The sequence below is a fragment of the Pungitius pungitius genome, chromosome 8 (assembly GCF_949316345.1).
Source record: "Pungitius pungitius chromosome 8, fPunPun2.1, whole genome shotgun sequence".
Classification (NCBI taxonomy): Eukaryota; Metazoa; Chordata; class Actinopteri; order Perciformes; family Gasterosteidae; genus Pungitius; species Pungitius pungitius.
The window spans coordinates 373,938-393,142 of NC_084907.1; the positions used below are offsets into that span (position 1 = coordinate 373,938).

The 19,205-nt window shown below is 47.7% G+C and overlaps 3 protein-coding genes across 3 annotated transcripts; 2 read left to right on the top strand and 1 right to left on the bottom strand.

The window, feature by feature from the left end:
* Positions 1-244: 244 nt before the first annotated feature.
* Positions 245-9,377, bottom strand: LOC119194215 (cullin-associated NEDD8-dissociated protein 1). Its single transcript, XM_062563888.1, has 23 exons — positions 9,236-9,377; positions 8,748-8,891; positions 8,393-8,547; positions 8,177-8,300; positions 8,027-8,084; positions 7,464-7,662; positions 7,210-7,315; positions 7,061-7,073; positions 6,820-6,961; positions 6,173-6,291; positions 5,796-5,951; positions 5,312-5,533; positions 5,015-5,221; positions 4,523-4,710; positions 4,273-4,426; positions 4,051-4,191; positions 3,788-3,927; positions 3,534-3,709; positions 3,154-3,249; positions 2,902-3,071; positions 2,588-2,752; positions 2,097-2,204; positions 245-1,745 (listed from the first exon to the last, which is right to left on the bottom strand). Exons 1-23 carry the CDS (start codon positions 9,316-9,318, stop codon positions 1,518-1,520), a joined length of 3,294 nt encoding a protein of 1,097 aa, XP_062419872.1. The 5' UTR covers positions 9,319-9,377; the 3' UTR covers positions 245-1,517.
* Positions 9,378-9,829: 452 nt separating this feature from the next.
* Positions 9,830-13,373, top strand: sec13 (SEC13 homolog, nuclear pore and COPII coat complex component). Its single transcript, XM_037448401.2, has 9 exons — positions 9,830-9,980; positions 10,171-10,215; positions 10,632-10,747; positions 10,851-11,002; positions 11,102-11,235; positions 11,317-11,450; positions 11,726-11,846; positions 12,142-12,288; positions 12,891-13,373. Exons 1-9 carry the CDS (start codon positions 9,978-9,980, stop codon positions 12,999-13,001), a joined length of 963 nt encoding a protein of 320 aa, XP_037304298.2. The 5' UTR covers positions 9,830-9,977; the 3' UTR covers positions 13,002-13,373.
* Positions 13,374-13,835: 462 nt separating this feature from the next.
* On the top strand, positions 13,836-18,911 carry si:dkey-222f2.1 (keratin, type II cytoskeletal 8). Its single transcript, XM_037448414.2, has 10 exons — positions 13,836-14,299; positions 15,403-15,611; positions 15,718-15,778; positions 16,023-16,118; positions 16,434-16,598; positions 16,764-16,889; positions 17,035-17,178; positions 17,827-17,903; positions 18,293-18,339; positions 18,516-18,911. The coding sequence occupies exons 1-10, from the start codon at positions 13,979-13,981 to the stop codon at positions 18,620-18,622; spliced, it is 1,353 nt and encodes a 450-aa protein (XP_037304311.2). The 5' UTR covers positions 13,836-13,978; the 3' UTR covers positions 18,623-18,911.
* The last annotated feature ends 294 nt before the right edge of the window (positions 18,912-19,205 follow it).

The following is a 19,205-nucleotide window of genomic DNA, read 5'->3' on the forward strand; positions in this document are numbered from 1 at the left end:
TCCCAATCGCCATCAAGCGTTTTTTTTACCTTATAAAATTGCTCACTACTCTCAGCACGGGAGTTCCCTCCAGTAATAACAAATGATAATAATAATAAATAAGACAGTGCCATAATGCTGAATCCATTATTTTAAGTTTAGATATCAGAATCAGAAGCCATTTATTTTCACATAGAGGAATTAAGAATTAAATAAAATAGAATAAAATAAGATAAAAATGATACAAGATAATATTATGGTCTGTTACATCAAATGCAGCACTAAAGTCACCCATTTTATAGTCCATTACATGCTCTCAGACCGCCATCCTGTATATACTACACTATGTGACGTTCTCAGTTATAACATCACATGTGTGGCTGTAAAGCTCCACATGGAGCGCAACTTATTACTGAAATATGGTAAAATAGCAAAATGTAAACCCAAATCTCTGATGACAGTAGGACCCAGAATGTGTGTCCTGATAATGATTCAGAATCTGCTGTGGACTTTTCTCTTTGATCTCCAGGCAAAGGTGATGCACCTGAAAGGATGCAGAAACAATAAACTTGTGGATGTACCCTAGATGTGACCAACAATCTGACCAACAATCTGACCAACCTCAGGTGTGGCCCCACCTTGAGCCACAAAAAAGAGATTATTTTTACAAGTTATTATTATTATAAACCCACTCCTGAGGAAATCCACCCTCAACCCTTGTGATGAAAACAACCACAGACCGGTCTCTCTTCTTCTCTTTCTGTCCAAAACTATTGAATGTGCATTTTTAACCAATTCTCCTTCGTAACAACCTCCAGGAACTTGGTGTCTCAGGCTCTGCTTTCTCCCTTCTTTCGTCCTACCTTGATGGACGGACCTACCGGGTAAACTGGAGAGGATCTGTGTAGGAACCTTCTCCTCTTACTACTGCAGTTCCTTAGGGCTCCGTCCTGGGTCCCCTCCTCTTCTCTATCTACCCCAACTCTCTCTGCTCTGTCATTCGTTGGTATGGTTTCTCCTACCACAGCTACGCCAATGACACCCAACTAATTCTCTCCTTCCTAAAAGAGACCCGTTTGTGTTTAAACATCTGCCCATTGGCCTTCACATTTAGTCAAACCTTCAAATAACCGTCAGATTCAACTACTTCAGGTCACGGTCTATATGAGTTAAGTGTCACATTCTTGAGTAAAAGATGAAGACGTTCATGTTTTCATCACATGGAGAAACACCACAGCAGGACATCGTCTTTATTTCATGTGAGCTCAACCAAACAAGGAGAAGTCCACAGAGTGCTCGTCCTAAGAGAGACAGTGGGCAGGACTTAGTGTCCTCTATCGGGACACTGGAGAGAACTACAGTGGCCTTTACAGAACATACCCCCCCTCTTCTAAGAGATGCTTTATACCAAAGATAAACCACTTTTATTCTATTTTATTCTTTTATTTTTATTATTCTATTTGTCTCGTAAAACTGCACCAATCACAGAAACAAATTCCTGAATGTGCACCACACGTGTCAATAAACGGCTTATGATTTTAGCTGAGGTCCATGCTCTCCACAGGGCCCTGCCCCCCTTCCCCCCCCTGGACGCTCTGGTAGATGGACGCCATGTCGGCGTTGGCTCTGATCTGGTTGGCGAAGTCCGCCGCGCTGGGGCTGCGCTCCACGCCGGGCACGGCCAGCAGGGCAGCGACGGCGCGCATGGCCGAGCGCCGCAGCTCCTCCTGCTTCTCGAACTCCTGCTTCACGGAGCCGGCCTTCACCTGCAGCATGCACACCTATGTATTAATACATCACGCATGCACGTGTATGTCTGATTCTCTAGTCTGCATCGATGAAGATCAGGATCTGTGATATTGGGCTAGATAAAATTCATCTTGTTACTGTTATTGTTTAAGTTTACAATAATATTTGTGGTGTCAAACAACTACGGCAAGCATCAGAGGTCAAATAGGAAGTTTGGAAGGAAACTGTAAGAAAAGGAAAGTGTTGATTCAAAAGTTCAAAAACTCTGTTGGACTGTTGGTGAACAGCGCAGTGGATGGTGTCGTCATAGCGACGGCATGATGACCTCGTCTCATAATGATGTATGAGTGGGCTAATACGGCCGGTACCTTGGTGGTGCAGGTGGCCTTCAGAGGCTCGATGAGTCGGTCCAGACGTTGGAGAACAGCAGCCGGACAAAGAGAAGCTAATCTGGCTAGCATCAGGAAGGTTAGCATCTACGGCACACACACACACACACCTCATAATTCATCATTCTGATCATGTGACACTAATATCTCACAGGATAAAGTGTTACAGTGAAGATATTGTGGATCATGGATGTGTGGAAACATGATTAATTCTAGTTTATTTCTATCCATTCCTACAGACTCATGGATCATCTTGATAACATGTGGTTCTACGGTCTTTCACTGAAGTAAACTTGTGTAAAAATACTCTGTTACCAGTAGAAAACCCTTCATTCTACCCTGGACTTCCAGTCAGTGCTGTAGTAAATGTACTCAGTTACTTTTCACCTCTGATTAGAACAATAACAGCTGCAAGTGATACATGTGATGTAGATGATACTCGGTGCTGGTTCTGGTTCTGTGCCCCCCACCCTGATGTCGTAGTGGTCCTTCAGGCCTTCCTCCACGTGGTCCAGAAACAGCAGGAGGTCCAGACCCTCCAGAGAGCCGTCCAGCAGCGAGTACATGACCTCGAATGCCGCTTTACGCAGGTCCAGCCCCTCATCCACCGAGTGCTTAAAGGGACCCATCTCCACCTGGGGAACGCACACACACATACACACACACATACTAGTGTCACGCAATCACACATGAGGATAGGAGCATCAAACAATCAGACACACACACACATAAACACAAGTCACACACACACACAAGTCACACACCTCCTGATGACGGGACCCACCTCTCTGATGAGGTCCTTCCTGATCCGGGTCTCCCGGTACAGGTGAGGCAGCACGGTTGCTAGGAGACCGCGGATCAGAGACGGCTTGTTGTGGACAGCGGAGTTGAACATCACCAAGGAGACGCGGCGGACATTGATGTCCTCGTCTTGCAACGTCTTCAAGAAGTCACCTGCAGAGCACAGAGTGAGTACTTAAACAACAGGAGGAGTACTTATAAGTACTTAAACAACAGGGCGAGTACTTGTGTGTACCCATGCAGTCCCTCAGCAGCGCGTCGATGGCGGCCGGTTGGTCTACGATGGTGAACTTAACGGCCGTCAGCACGGTGCTGCGAGTCAGAGGAGAACCTGAGAAATGTTAACATATTCTTTAGTTAATTAACATTAACTCAGGAACACAACTAACTAAATAATATATACAAATAAATAGAAGGAAATATTCCTGAAACCTGATAGAAACACTTCAATCCGTTTAGAAGTCAATGTACTTTTACTGTAACATAGTATTCATGCAATGTGGTATTAGACACACACACACACACACACGCACACACACACACACACACACACACACACACACGCACACACACACACACACACACACACACACACACACACACACAGGCTCCTACCTGCAGTGATGTGCTGCCTCAGCCTCGGTAGCAGCTGAGCAGCCTTCACCAGAGTCAGCTTCCCGAGACACTCGGCCACCAGGTTTCGGGTCCCCTCCTCATCACACTCACAGTACTGGAAGAGCAGAGTCCAGATGGGCTCCACGTGGGGGGACAGGCTGGAGGCTGGACAGGCGCTGTGGGGGGTCGGAAGGTCTTATCAAACCTTACAGGGAGGCTACGCGCTGATTGACAGGTCTCCTTCAAACACCCACCTGATGACCTCCTTGAGGGAGTGCAGCAGGAGGTACTGTCTCCTGGGCTGGGAGGAGATCTCCTTCAGAAGGAAGGGCAGGTAGTCGTTCAGGCTGCCGACCGCCATGCTGCCTAACGCGCAGGAGGCCGCCGTCTTCACCTGAAACCCAACGTAACAAGATGTCCCCTCCCCATGAGAGACAGATCCATGAAGACGTTTAAAGGTAAATCATCTGTCATTCTCTTTAAGGATAATTAGGTAAAAATAAAGTGTGTGTTTCACCTCCTCGTTGGCGGAGGAGATGGCCTCCAGGATGACTCCCTGCACCTCCTTACTTGCCCCCAGGCTGCCGCTCCTCCCCACCTCCCCCAGACACAGCAGAGCCAGGACCCGAGCAGACTCAGGAGAACCTGGGTTCTTCGCCTGAGGAGGAGAGAGAAAGAGCGAAGGGATACAGTGAAACTGATCCATGGTCTCCACCACCGTGTACCAACTCTCACGCACCTCCTGCAGGAGTCCGGACACCATGGCCGGTGTCTGTGAAGGACAGGAGGAGGCGAGAGCAGCTACACAACGAGCTACAGACTGGTACGACTGTTTGTGGAGGAGCGAGGACTGGGAGGTGTGGAATGGGTCTGTGAGGGACTTCAGCAACTGACTGGGAGAGGATGGGAGCAGGAGAGAAGAGGAGCATCAGTGGTGTCCTTCTTCAGGACTTCCCTCAGACTCCTTGAGGAGAACCAGGCGATCTCACCTGTAGCCCAGGTTACTGGCTTTGGACTGGACCAGTGCCTGCAGGAAGTCCAGTATAGCTGCCAGTGCACCTCCCTGCAGCAGAGGAGAATGGACCAGTCTGAAGACACCTGGCAGCACGGAGGAGCAGATCTTAGCCACGGAGGAGGAGCAGGCTCTGGACATGGAGGTCAGCAGAAAGATGGACACCTAAACATGATATATGATCCATGTGAGAGGACAGGTGGAGGAGGAGAGGAGGAGGAGGAGTATAGCAGAAGGAGAACATTAGAGACAAACTACATGGAGTTAGACACCTAAACATGAGAGAAATGGTCCATGTTAGAGGAGAGGAAGAGGAGAGGATGAGAGGAGGAGGATGAGAGGAGGAGATGGAGGAGGAGGAGAGGAGGAGGAGATGGACATGCAGCATGTTGAACTCCTCCATGTCTGACGTCTTAAGAACAGCATGAACCCTGATAGTGGGCGGAGCCTGACTCATGGCGAGCTGTACCTGTGACACGTGCATGTCGCTCTCGTCCAGCAGCGCCGGCAGCTCGCTCAGGACGGGCTCCAGCGCCGCAGGTTCAATGGCGGCGGCGTGGTGCTCGACCAGCGCGGTCAGACAGGCCAGCGCGGCCAGCTTCAGGACTCGCTGGTTCTTCCTCAGGAAGGACCCCAGAATGGACAGCGTCTCCGGGAGGATGGAGGCCAGGTGGATCTGGAGGAGAGGGAGGGGGGGGGGGGGGGGGGCAGTGACGCCGTGCTGGTCCTAAAGGGTTCAATAAGCGGTAGAAGTAGCGATCGGAACCTTTAAAGGTGAGGCGGAGATTAGTGTGATGGTGCGGACGGTTGTCAGCCTCGTGATCTCGTTCCTCAACCTCTCGAGGAAGATGGCTAGGACGCCCGGGAGCTCCGCCCCCAGGTGGTCGCCCAGGTGACACACCAGGTGACCTGTACAGGAAATGGCCCTCTCCTTCACCTCCTGGTCAATGTCGGTGGCTTTCAGCCTCCTGAGGATGATGGGAAACACCTGGGGAGCAGTCGAGGCGGGTCATGTGATGGTTCTTAAATAAAGTTGCCGCTTTTAACCAATAAGTGTATTTCAACCTTACGGAAACAAAGTATGTGTATTTCCTATTAAATAAATTCATTATAGTTGATTATGGATCTACTGATGTTTGAAATGTCAGTAATCCATCAGATTGTTGTCATCGACTGCTCAGGTGATAGATAGAATGACGCAGTTGGATCTTGTCCAAGGGAAGTTGATCTCAGCATTATTAGGAACCAACCTGCCTGACGAAGGCGGCGGGGTCGATTTGTGACGGCGTGGAGCTCTGTGCCGGCGCCATCATCACTCGGACCAGCTGCTGAGCAACGAGCAGAGCCTCAGAGGTGATCTTGTAGAAGGAGTCCTCCACACAGGCCACCACCGGGGGCAGCAGCACCTGGTAGACAGGTAGTTCAACAACAGGTGGGGAGACCAACAGTCTTATATATATTATTTATTTAATAATAGTTTACATTGGTTGTGTTGTCGCAGCCCACCAAATAAAACTACTAAATACTAAATAATACTAAATAATAGATCCTATATGTCCTGAAGAACATTTAGTTTACACTACTGAAATCAGCGATAGTATAAATATGTATATAATGTAGTCACAACCCTCATGTGAGGCTGAAAGACTTGAGGAGGATGAGAGAGGAGGAGAACATGGAAGAAGGAAAGAGCATCGATCCTCATGGTGGAGGAGGTGGAGCAGTCTGTCAGAGAGAAGATGATGCCTGAAGCAGGCGGGAGGAGGAGGAGGAGGAGGAGGAGGAGGAGGGAGGAGGAGGAGGAGGAGGGAGGAAGAAGAGAAAAATGAGAGGAGAGTAACAACAGACTGAAGTAGCAGGTATGTGTGTAGATGTGTGTGTATCAGAGCAGGTATGTGTGTAGATGTGTGTGTATCAGAGCAGGTATGTGTGTAGATGTGTGTGTATCAGAGCAGGTATGTGTGTAGATGTGTGTGTACCTGGTATCAGAGCAGGTATGTGTGTAGATGTGTGTGTATCAGAGCAGGTATGTGTGTAGATGTGTGTGTATCAGAGCAGGTATGTGTGTAGATGTGTGTGTATCAGAGCAGGTATGTGTGTAGATGTGTGTGTATCAGAGCAGGTATGTGTGTAGATGTGTGTGTATCAGAGCAGGTATGTGTGTAGATGTGTGTGTATCAGAGCAGGTATGTGTGTAGATGTGTGTGTATCAGAGCAGGTATGTGTGTAGATGTGTGTGTATCAGAGCAGGTATGTGTGTAGATGTGTGTGTACCTGGTATCAGAGCAGGTATGTGTGTCTCCAGCGCTCCAGGGGCTGTGTGGCTGAGGTCAGTGAGCAGAGTGAAGCAGCCATGACGGTGTTTGATGCTCTTCTCCTTCAGCTGTCTGTGAAGAGCCTTCACAATGAGGGGCACCTACACACACAGAGACACACACACACATGTACAGACACACTCCTTAAATCCATTTTTGAAGGAAACTGCTATTTCCTTACTTTATTTTAGAGATAAAACAGTTCTTCCTCTTCTATGAGGAAATATCATTAATGTAGGGTTAGGGTTAGGGTTAGGGGTTAGGGTTAGTGTGTGTGTGTGTCTGTCTTTGTCTGTGTGTGTGTGTGTGTGTGTGTGTGTGTGTGTGTGTGTGTGTGTGTGTGTGCTACCTGCGTATGAAGGCTTCAAAAGCCTGGAAACAATTCTCTATCAGCTCGTCGTCCTCCACACAGATGAACCTCACCACCATCGGGATCAGCTTCTCTAGATGTTCCCCTACACACACACACACACACACACACACACACACATACAGAGGATGTGAGAAGGTGGCAAACTATTTAAAAACAAATACAAACCAGCAGGAGAACTGATTCATGTCCTGATCCTACACCAGTCACATGACCTCAGCTGCAGAGCTCACCGACTTGGTGGCCTCCCTGACGGCTGATGGTTGCTAGACACTGGATATATGTCCTCGTCATCGAAGTGGGCGGGTCTTTGGCCAACTCTGTCATCAGGTGTTCAGTCAGCTGGGAGAAGAGGGCGGGGCTACAGCAGGGCACCAGGTGGCCAAGAGCCAAGATGGACCGCTTCCTTACCGCCATCCTGGAGCTGGTCAACTGACGTGAGTCAGAGGTGAGAGAGAGTGAGAGAGACAGGAAGGACGAGGGTGAGAGTGAGTTAGAGAGTTAGAGAGTGAGGCGGTGAATGAGTGAGTCAGTGAGTAATTTAGAGGGTGAAAGTGTTTGTATGTAATCTTTGAAAAGTAAACCTGTGACAAGAGTAATTTGCTTTGTGTTTGGTGTGAACGCACCTTTAGAGTGAGATGGAGTTAGTAGAGATAGTTAGAGAGTGAGTGAGAGAGAGCAAGAAAAAGGGAATTTAATGATTAGTGGATGAAACAGAGGTGCCAAAAGCAATATTACAAATACTACTACTGCTATTGTGTGTACTTGTACAGTGAAAATGGCGTTAGTCTCTTACCTGAAGCAGCAGACTGGAGAGCAGAGAGCTGTGGAAACTGACCAGTACACCACTCAGCCTGATGTACACAATCAATCAACCCATCAATTCATTTAAGTTAGCACTCCACCAAGGTCACATGACTTCCTGGTCAGCTATAAAGGACGATACCTTTCCAACATGTCCGACAGGATGTCCAGAGCCTCCAGCTGAAGCGATGCGTCTTCTTGTTTCTCCAGCGCAGCGATCATCTGGGAGGTGATCTTCTTGCACACGCTGACCGTCAGGCTCAAACCTGGAGACGCATTAAAAAAATATTTGAAATAAGGGGCAAGCTGACGACGACGATGATGATGATGATGATGATGATGATGATGATGATGTCACCTGATGAAGACAGAGGCAGCTCAGCAATCACCGTCTTCAGTCCCATGCTGGAGATGTCCCTCAGCGGCTCCTTGTCCGACGTCATGTTGGAACACAGCGTGTCCACCATCATCTCCACCTGAGGCTCCTTCACCTTGCTCACCAGAGGGGCCAGGCTACAAATCAAACGCACCCAGCAAACAACAGGTTTGTTATAGTGTTACTACGGATATTTGTAATACTGGTATTGTACATCGGCTCAGTTTTTCCCCCAATTTTCTCAAAATTCTTTTTTTTCATCTCCAGCCAATCAATGTTCTATACAGTGACCGTCATTAATGGAGGAATGAGGGCATTAGTCTGTAAGGTCACGGACCATCTGACAGCCAGGTTCTGGACCTCCCCGTTCTTGTCCTCCAGCAGTCGGAGGACCATCGTCACCACCTTCATCTCGCTGTCCTCGTCCAGCTTCACGCTGTCCTTCTGCAGCTCCAGCATCAGGTCGTTGGTGGCCATGAAGCTGGAGACACACAAAGGGGACACACAGGGACACAAAGAGAGACACACAGTGACACACACAAGGACACATAAAGAGACACACAGAGAGACACACAGAGAGACACACAGGGACACACACAAGGACACACAGAGAGACACCTTTGTAAAATAATAATTATAATCAGTGATTCTAAATACAACGAGTACTTCTGGTACTATAAGTATACTTTGATGTGCTAATACTCATGTAAGAGTTGTACTTGTGGCAGAGTATTAGTACACGGAGGAAGTATTAGTGCTTAGGAAGTGAGTTTTATCAAAAAGACGCTCGAGTCGGGACTAACAGTGTCCCTCGCACGCGCTCACCGAAAGTCTTTGTCGGATGACGTCATCTTGTCCAACAGGTTGGAGACGTGGAAGGACACATTGGACACCCTGGACGCACTCATTATTAAACAAAAAAAGACAGAGGGTTCAACCCGACAACATGGCGCACGGGAAGGGAACGGAGGAGAAGCGGCACCGGAGAGAGACGGGCCGGGGCGGGGGGGGGGGGGGGGGGGCACCCTGCGGGGGGAACCGGACACTGTGCGGGTCAGACAGAAATAGACGTGTATGAGAAGCGCGTCAGCTTTATACCGTTATATGCGGTTATATAGGTGATATATTATTAATAATATTAGGATATTATGAGTCATAATTCATAATATATATATAGTACACCCTTCTATATTTTAATCTAAAGCTAATATTCGGGTTCTTTGATTTTATTGATTGTATTGTATTCTTTGGTAGTACTACTTTGACATAAGTAAAAAAGTTGGACACTTTGTACAGGTGGTGGTTAAGTTATTATTGGTAATCCAGCATTATATTCTATGTCGTTAAAAAATAATGTAAAATGTATTAGATTTGTAGTTATCGGTTAGCGGAACCTTTGTTCAGTCGTTCGTACGTTTCTGCCGGTAGTATAATTCGTTGCACCGGTTCTCTGAAGCGGCCGGAAGTGGCTTCTTGTTGCCACGTCGGAATAGTAGTTGAAGCAGGTTTATTCATTCACAAGATAATAACAAGTATTATTGTTTGGTTTTGTGCTCTAGCCGCAATCATGGTGAGTTTAATAACTTGTTATTTACGACTTAAATAGAACTGTTTGCTGGTATGTAAACTGTATTTTCACGTTTAAACTGATCGTGTTAGCTGACAGGCTAATAGCATAAAGCTAATGTTAATCATTACAATGTTCAATCGTCTTCATTTCTTGCTCTTTTTCATGCCGGTTCATTCTTTTTTGGTTCCAGGTGTCTGTCATCAACACGGTAGACACCTCTCACGAAGATATGATCGTAAGTGTTATTTTATCCCCAACTAGCAGATCTTTAAAGCTAACGTTAGCATCAGCTACAGACACTCAAAGTACTGTGTTATGGTAGAGTACTAATACCATGGATTTGAAATTACTCTCTTACGGTTTGAATGGTAAATACACATGATTGTACTTCTTGCACACTAAAAGGTCTCTAAGTAAGAGAAAGTAAGTGAATTTTATATATAATGTTAAAGAAGCAGTTTTAGTTGCCAGTTATTTAACATTTTTCCATTAATTGATCAATGATCTGTTGATTTTGGGATGCGTTTCGTCATACCTTTGTAGCCGACATGTGTGTATATACATAAATACAGTGTTTCCCTTACCATTGTAACACAGTGATTATGTACTTATAATGTACATGAACGAGTGTGTGGTTTCTCTCTGGTGCAGCATGATGCCCAGATGGATTACTACGGGACTCGACTCGCCACCTGCTCCTCCGATCGCACCGTGAAGATCTTCGACGTGAGGAACGGAGGTCAGATCCTGGTGGCCGACCTCAGAGGGTGAGAGTCCGCCGTAACCATGGCAACGGCAAGGGAATAGTTTCCTTTTCTTATTTGCGTAGGGAAAATTTCTCACTGTGTGTGTGTGTGTGTGTGTGTGTAGCCACGAGGGCCCTGTGTGGCAGGTGGCGTGGGCTCACCCCATGTATGGCAACGTTCTGGCCTCCTGCTCCTACGACCGCAAAGTGATTGTGTGGAAGGAGGAGAACGGGTCCTGGGACAAGATGTACGAGTACTGTGGCCACGAGTCGTCAGGTGACTGCTTCCTGTTGAACTGGTGTCTACTTCCTGTGAGCTCCTCTAGCTTCCGTCCCGTCCAGTCCTCGTTATAACGTACCTGTTGTGTCTTTGCAGTGAACTCGGTCTGCTGGGGTCCTTACGACTTCGGCCTCCTGCTGGCCTGCGGCAGCTCGGATGGAGCCATCTCCCTCCTCACGTTTACCGGGGATCAGCAGTGGGACGTGAAGAAGATCAGCAATGCGCACACCGTGAGTTAGAGCCCGCTTTCATTTGCACCACCGCGCTACGTGCCCCTCGGCCCTGAATGCCTCCCACCCTGCTGTCCACAGATTGGCTGCAACGCGGTGAGCTGGGCCCCCGCCGTGGTGCCCGGGAGCCTCATCGACCAGCCGACGGGTCAGAAGCCAAACTGTGTGAAGCGCTTCGTGTCCGGAGGCTGCGACAACCTGGTGAAGCTCTGGAAGTGAGTCTGCTTCCTCAATCGGCTGTCGTTAGTTGTTTGTTTGTTTGTTTGTGCAAGACGTTCAAATCTAGGAGTAAAATATAAATAATCTTCTACATGGTAACAAACAAGTCTTTTGTTGATGCTTAAGTTGCATTGTGGGTAATGTAGGCATCAGGGTTTGACAGTGAAGAATGAAAAGTTTATTTAGACAACGTTAGCGGAGAGAAATTTCAAATTCATATTTGTAGTGTCTTTGATGGTGACCTGTCACTCATTGTCGCTCCCGCCTCCAGAGAGGAGGACGGCCAGTGGAAGGAGGACCAGAAGCTGGAGGCTCACAGCGATTGGGTGAGAGACGTTGGCTGGGCTCCCTCTATTGGTCTGCCCACCAGCACCATCGCCAGCTGCTCTCAGGTCAGTGTTGTCTCATTAGGCCACGCCCACCCTTCAATATTCATTGGGAAGTGAAGTCGAGTAAGTGGCGCTGGAGAATTTTCTCACGCTAAGGAAAGGTGCTTCAATGCTTCCTTACTTAGTTCCTTTAGCATAGGAAAAGGAAAGGAGATAAGTCCTTGCAGCGACAATATTTAGATTTTGCCGCTACAGTAGTTTGGTTTAAAGTCATGGAAAAGTCCAGATATCCATTGGACAAAATGTGTATGGCCCAAGTTTCGGGACCTTGACCTCTGCCCCCCCACACCCACTTTAGGACGGCCGTGTCTTCATCTGGACGTGTGACGACCCGGCGGGGAACACGTGGACGGCCAAGCTGCTGCACAAGTTCAACGACGTGGTGTGGCACGTCAGCTGGTCCATCACGGGTAACATCCTGGCTGTGTCCGGGGGGGACAACAAGGTGGGGACACATTACATCACATGTCCTTTAGCTGACACTTTTTCTAAAGCGACTTACAATAAGTGCATTTCAACCATAAGGAAACAAACTCAGAAGAACAAGAAAGTGCAATTTCATCAAGTAAGCTGATGTACAACTAGTTATAAATAAGAGCCATTATGAGTCCAGTTTAAGGTCTACAGTGTGTTAGTGTTTAGTGTGAAGAGGTGAAGGCTCTCTGTGGTCCTGATGTCATCACAGAGCTCTTTCCACCATCTAGCAGCAGGACAGCAAAGAGTGGAGATCTAGTCCAGTGTTTTGCTCTCAGTGAGGAACAAGCAGCTTGATGTTGGGATGGAGGGTTTCACCAGGTCCTGGATGGAGACTGGACCCCATCCATTCACAGCATGACCTGAGTCTCCTTCTGAGTGAGAACACCACAGGAAGTAGACTAAGACACTAACCAACACTTCCTCTTATTTAGAATGTTTTTAGAAAATTATTTACTAAAATCTCTAAATGTGTAAATATATTTTTCTCTGTAGAAGTGACCATGGCTCGCAGGTTGTCACGGTAACGTCTACCTGAGCTCCGCCCCCTGTAATGTGTGTTCTTCCCCCCAGGTGATGCTGTGGAAGGAGTCGATGGATGGCCAGTGGGCGTGTATCAGTGACGTCAGCAAGGGGCAGGGCGCCGTGTCGGCCATCACGGACTCGCAGCAGAACGAGCAGTGACCTTTAGGAGATGAGGTCATTGTTGGTATGAAGATGACATCGCAAGTTCTGTACAGATCATCACGTTTTCTGGAGGAAAGAAACTGTCAGACGTGACAACGATAATCAACACAAACTTTGTTCCAGTCGGACGAGTCTCCCTGTGAGCGTCATCTCCCATGATGCATTGCTCCTGACACATTCCAAACCAATCAGGGTCAAGTCCTCAACTCCACAGTAAATAAAATAAGTAATAAATGATTGAGTAAACTATTGATTCACACTCTTTTCCCCACAGAACCTGCCTTCATGATATTAATAAACGTTAATGAGGAGCCATTGATGTGTTTCTCTTATTTTATGTAATTAAATAAATATGATGTTTAAACTAAACTTTTCTCTGATTCTTTTGAAATCAGTCTGATTTTCAATCTGTTTATTATTTTATTTATTTGGAGATGTCTTTGAAGCAGCCAGGTGAAGGTGGTGAGACCTCCCAGCATGCTCTGGGGCAACAGAGGATGAGGATGGCGGCTTGCTTACGTTGTTATCGTCATGGCTACGAGCCAACTGATGAGTCAGTTTACTTTCATTTTTCAACATTTAAACATTTGGAATACTTTCACATACACTCCAAAATGAAGTCTCATAAGAGTCATGTCCCTTGACCCCTCGTTGCTATGGTGACCGCTCAGGTACTCTATATATTACTTGTTAGGTACTCTTTGTACTCTGTATACTACTTGTTCAGGTAACTTGTGTCTTCTAATATTCATGAGCACAAGTCATCTGACACCACCTGTTTCCTCGCTCCACCTCCACTGACTCCACCTTGTTGAGGTTTATAAGCCTCGATTCACCTCAGCGTCTCACTGTGTTCTGATATCTCCGACTCACCTGTTCGCTCTGAAGGTCTTCTCCAGACCGCCTGTTCTCCATTTCTCCATCTCTGCCTTCACACCCACAGCTCTCCTCCACCTTCCCTTTCCTCCTCCACCATGAGCCTGAGTCGCACCAAGCGAATCAGCTCCGGGTCCTCTGTGCGGAGCGGGGGGCTCGGGGGGGCCTCTGGTAGACCGAGCAGCTTTGGCGGCGCCTCTCTGAGCGGGGGCTCCATGTACGGGGGGGTCGCTGGGCATCACCTCGGCACCGGGCCTCATCGTGGCTTCGGGGGGGGCCCACTGGCCGCGCTGTCCGTCAACAGGAGCCTGCTGGCCCCCCTGGACCTGGAGATCGACCCCCGCCTGAGCACCAGCAGGGCCCACGAGAAGGAGCAGATCAAGAGCCTCAACAACCGCTTCGCCACCTTCATCGACAAGGTCACCATTTATGCTTTATGATCAAAGAGATAAACCTCATGTACATAGATAGTATGAGTCTATATATACAGTACGTGCATATAGTACTGGATGTAAATGTCCTCCTGAAGGACACGGGTGATGGACACGTGGATATGAATATCTGGATATCAATGTCTCTCCTCTCCGTTCTCACGGAGTCAGTGTTGCTTTCACAAAGGAGTCATTGTTGACTCCTCACATCCACAGAGACAGGGTCACCTCCTTTGTGCCCCTCTGGGGGCGGAGCTACATGTTTCATTGAGGAGAGAGGACAGGTAAGGAGGGAGGAGGGAGGAGAGAGGAGAGGAGTCCTTTTCCCCTGCTTCTTCTTTCCAGCCACTAAAGCCACAGAGCCGTGAGAGTGTAATGTGACCCTCTAAAGCCCCCCGGGACCAATGCTCCAGGTTCAGAGCATATCTGATGTCCTACCAGCTGTAACCTGATGAACCGGGTCGCACCCGTTGGCTCTAAGGGAGCGGGCTTTGTGGGGGGGGGGGGGGCACATGGGGGAGGGTGCATTTACATTTCCACCACCAGGAAACAGGAGCTCAGGAGATAAAGCCAGGCGATGATGTCGTTGACCTGGACCTGGAACGGCGACCTTCAAACCTGAGGAGAAATGAGAAGAAGAGGATTCACGCCTCTTTTTGGTTGATTACAGTAATCGATCAGGTGTTGTTGTTGTAATGAAGATACTTTATTGTTCTGTAGTTTAACTACAAGCAGCTGTTAGCTTCAAGCTGTGAAAGCTTAGCCTCGTCTGGCTGCTTCTTAAATCTTAAATACAGGGGACAAACAAATGCTTCATTTACTGCATCTGAGGCCAATTCCGCTCCCACCTGGCACCTGTCCCTGAGCCACCCCCCCCCCCCCCCCCTCTGCAGCTGAGCCACCACAACGCTGTTTAGGCTTTTAATGCTATCTACGCGATTAAGATATTATCAGTTATTCATCATTATATATCTTCATTTATCATTTTATAAGTATGTATAAACCATAAAAACATCAATGAGGAACATGATGATTGTTATGCAAGCAGGTGACCATTCTGTCAGAAGATCTTATTCGTCCTCCTCCTCCAGGTACGTTTCCTGGAGCAGCAGAACAAGATGCTGGAGACCAAGCTGGACCTGCTGCAGGGTCACGGGGTCGGCCGCTCCAACGTGGAGCCCCTCTTCGAGGCCTACATGGCGGGTCTAAGGCGCCAGATGGACCTGGTCAACAACGACAGAAGCAAGCTGGAGGGGGAGCTGAGGAACATGCAGGGCCTGGTGGAGGACTACAAGCACAAGTAGGCGGAGTCAGGGGCAGGACTACAAGCATGAGGAGGCGGAGTCAGGGGGCGGATTCAGAGTGGAGGTTTAGGGTGATCTCAGATCATTGTGTCTTTGTTACAGATATGAGGACGAGATCAACAAAAAGAACAACCTGGAGAACGACTTTGTGATCCTGAAGAAGGTCAGAACTCACACCTGTGTATACTACCAAACATCATGACATTCATGAGCTCCAGAGGATAAACTTTGCCGACCTTTGCAGCGCCCCCATCGGGTCAACATGTTAATAACTCTGAGGCTTTGGAACCAAAGACATTCACATGAGCCACTGTACTACCTTGTACCCCCTGATGGTCGGCACAAGTTAGCATGTTAGCATGAAGATGCTAACCTTCCCCGTCTCAGTGTATCCCCCTCTGTTTTAGGACGTGGACTCGGCCTACCTGGTGAAGGCCGACCTGGAGGACAAAGTTGGAGCTCTGACCGACGAAATCAACTTCTTACGTAATGTCTACGAGGAGGTAATCCTTGTGTCACCCAGATGTCTCCCTCAGTGAGGACAGGGACGAGGCCCCCCAGGCGTTATACTGATTATACGACAATACAGTTTTTACAATTTTGTATTATATTCTTTTATTTTTGTAATTCTGTCAATAATTTATCATTTCTTTTTTGTTTTTTTAATAATTGTCACACATTTGACATATTTTAATCAGGTTTGCAAATAGCAGAAATCAGCTGATTGATATAATAAATGCCTTTAAATAATAGATAATTAGATGTATTAGTAATTGCTATCCCTTATTGGTATATATGTGTGTATGAATACATACCAGGAGCTGCGTGAGCTGCACGCCGGCATCAAGGACACGTCGGTCGTGGTGCAGATGGATAACAGCCGCAGCCTCAACATGGAGAGCATCGTGGCCGAGGTCAAGGCGCAGTACGAGGAGGTCGCAGCCCGCAGCCGGGAGGAGGCCGAGGCCTGGTACAAGAGCAGGGTGAGGGGGGGGGGGATGGGCTGCAGAGGCTGAAAGTGTGTTGTATTGGTGTAATACAGGGGTGTCAGAACTGCCCACTTTGACCTCAAGTGGGCCAGACACATATTTGTCAAACTTGAATCTGAAAAGTATTTGGAAAACTTGTTGTATTTCATGTTTCTGTAGTTCGACCAGATGTCGGTGCAGGCGAGTCAGTACGGAGACGAGCTCCGCGTGGTGAAGGCCGAGGTCGCAGAGGTCAATCGGCTGATCGGACGCCTGCAGAGCGAGATAGAGGCGGTCAAAGCTCAGGTGGGTCACTCAATTAGGTCATATAAGATCATCATTTAGGATCGTATTAGATCATTTAAGATCCTTTTAGATTATTAAAAATGATGATTCTGCAAAAACGCAGCATCATTCAGATCTGGTATATACATATGCCCCTCCGCCTTAGCGTGGCGGTCTGGAGAACCAGCTGGCTGAGGCTGAGGAACGAGGAGAGCTGGCTGTGAAAGAAGCCAAAGCTCGGACCAGAGACCTGGAGGAAGCTCTGCAGAGAGCCAAGCAGGACATGGCCCGACAGCTCCGAGAGTACCAGGTGAGCAAAGTGTAGCCTCAGTAGACACATGAGGCCATGTCCAGGTCTCCTTCAATTCAGCATGTTTATTTAGTAAACAAGTCACCGTAGTTGACTATAGTGACCAGCAGGGGGTGACTCCTCTGCTCCCATAGACGTCTATGAGGAAATGACTCTACTTCTGTGTAGTGACCAGCAGGGGGCGACTCCTCTGCTCCCATAGACGTCTATGAGGAAATGACTCTACTTCTGTGTAGTGACCAGCAGGGGGCGACTCCTCTGCTCCCATAGACGTCTATGAGGAAATGACTCTACTTCTGTGTAGTGACCAGCAGGGGGCGACTCCTCTGCTCCCATAGACGTCTATGAGGAAATGACTCTACTTCTGTGTAGTGACCAGCAGGGGGCGACTCCTCTGCTCCCATAGACGTCTATGAGGAAATGACTCTACTTCTTTCTTGATTTATTCCCTCAGTAAACATTGTAAACATGAGTTTATGGTCTCAGTCTCTAGTTTCAAGTCTTCTTCAATGCAGCATGATGTTCATTTAGTGAATGAAGGTCCATGTGGAGTCAAACAGACCATAAAGCAGGAGATGCTTTAGGGCGGGGCCTAACGCTGATTGACAGCTGTGGGTCAAGTTCTAAACTTTTTTTCTTCACCTGAAGGACTTGATGAACCTGAAACTGGCTCTGGATATCGAGATCGCCACCTACAGGAAGCTGCTGGAGGGAGAGGAGGACAGGTGAGAGGAAGAGAGAAAAGAGGAGGACAAAGGAGGACAGGTGAGAAAAGGAGAGAAGAGGAAAGAGGATGACAGGAGGTGAGAGAAGGAGAGAGGAGAAGAGGTGAGAGGAGAAGAGAAGAGAGGAGGACAGAGGAGGACAGGTAAGAAGAGAGGAGCAGAGAGGGGGAAGAGGAGAAGAGGTGAGAGGAGCAAGAGGAGGAGAGAGGGGTAAGAGGAGAGAGGAGGACAGGTGAGAAGAGAGGGGGAAGAGTAGAAGAGGTGAGAGGAGAGAGAGGACAGGTTAGAGGAGGACAAAGGAGAGAAGGACAGGTGAAAAAAGGTGATGACGGAGGAGGAGGGACACGCAAAACCCCAACACCATCTCTCCATCTCTTCTTCTCCTTCAGACTTGGACATCAGTCCATCCTGAACATCCAGAATGTCTCCAGCTACAGTAAGAACCTCCCTCCGGTTGTCATGGACACAAACTGCGCTAGTTAGCGGTGTAGCTACATGTTAGCTGGCTAGCTAGCGCCGCTCTTCTTCTTCTACTTGTCTTTGATCTATAATTGCAACATGTTCCAATGTTAGTCATTATTTGCTCCCTCCATCCTCCCCTGCTGCGCCCAGGTACTAAAAGCACCAACGGTTACCACGGCAACGGTGGCTCCCCCATCCCGAAGCTGCTGATAAAGACGACGGAGACCAGAGACTGCTCCAGATACAGCTCTCAGTGAGAGGACGTTCTGGACCGCTGTCCTTCACGTCCTCTAAAGCACCACTTTACACTTATATTACGCTAAATGTATCTGACAAACAGAAAGAAACAATCAATTCCTCCGATTAACCAGCAGTTATTGTGTGTAATATTAACGTATTAGTAACATAGTTTATGTATTAGTCTGTAGCCATTTTTACAAACAATAGTATGACATTTGAAAAATAATCAACAGTTAAAGTAAAAACCTGCTTTTACATAAATGCATGAATTATACTGAAGTAACATTTAACTGTACTAGAGTACTTTTACTGCAGTAACAGAGTACTTTCTCTACTGATGTCTACAGAGTGAAAAAAGACACATTGAACATCTGGATGCTTCACACATCAGGTGTGACATCTGTGTGAGTGGGATTTAATTATTAGGTTAATTTACTGTTGCATAACTGAGGAACACCATCATCTCAATGCATGAAATGAAGTAGAAACATTGTGATATAATTCACACTATGAAGGTGTTACTGTGCTTACAGGAGGGCTCCAGTCTTCCTGTTCAGGTCCTGAATAAATAAAGTAAATAAACCACTGGTCAGAATGTGA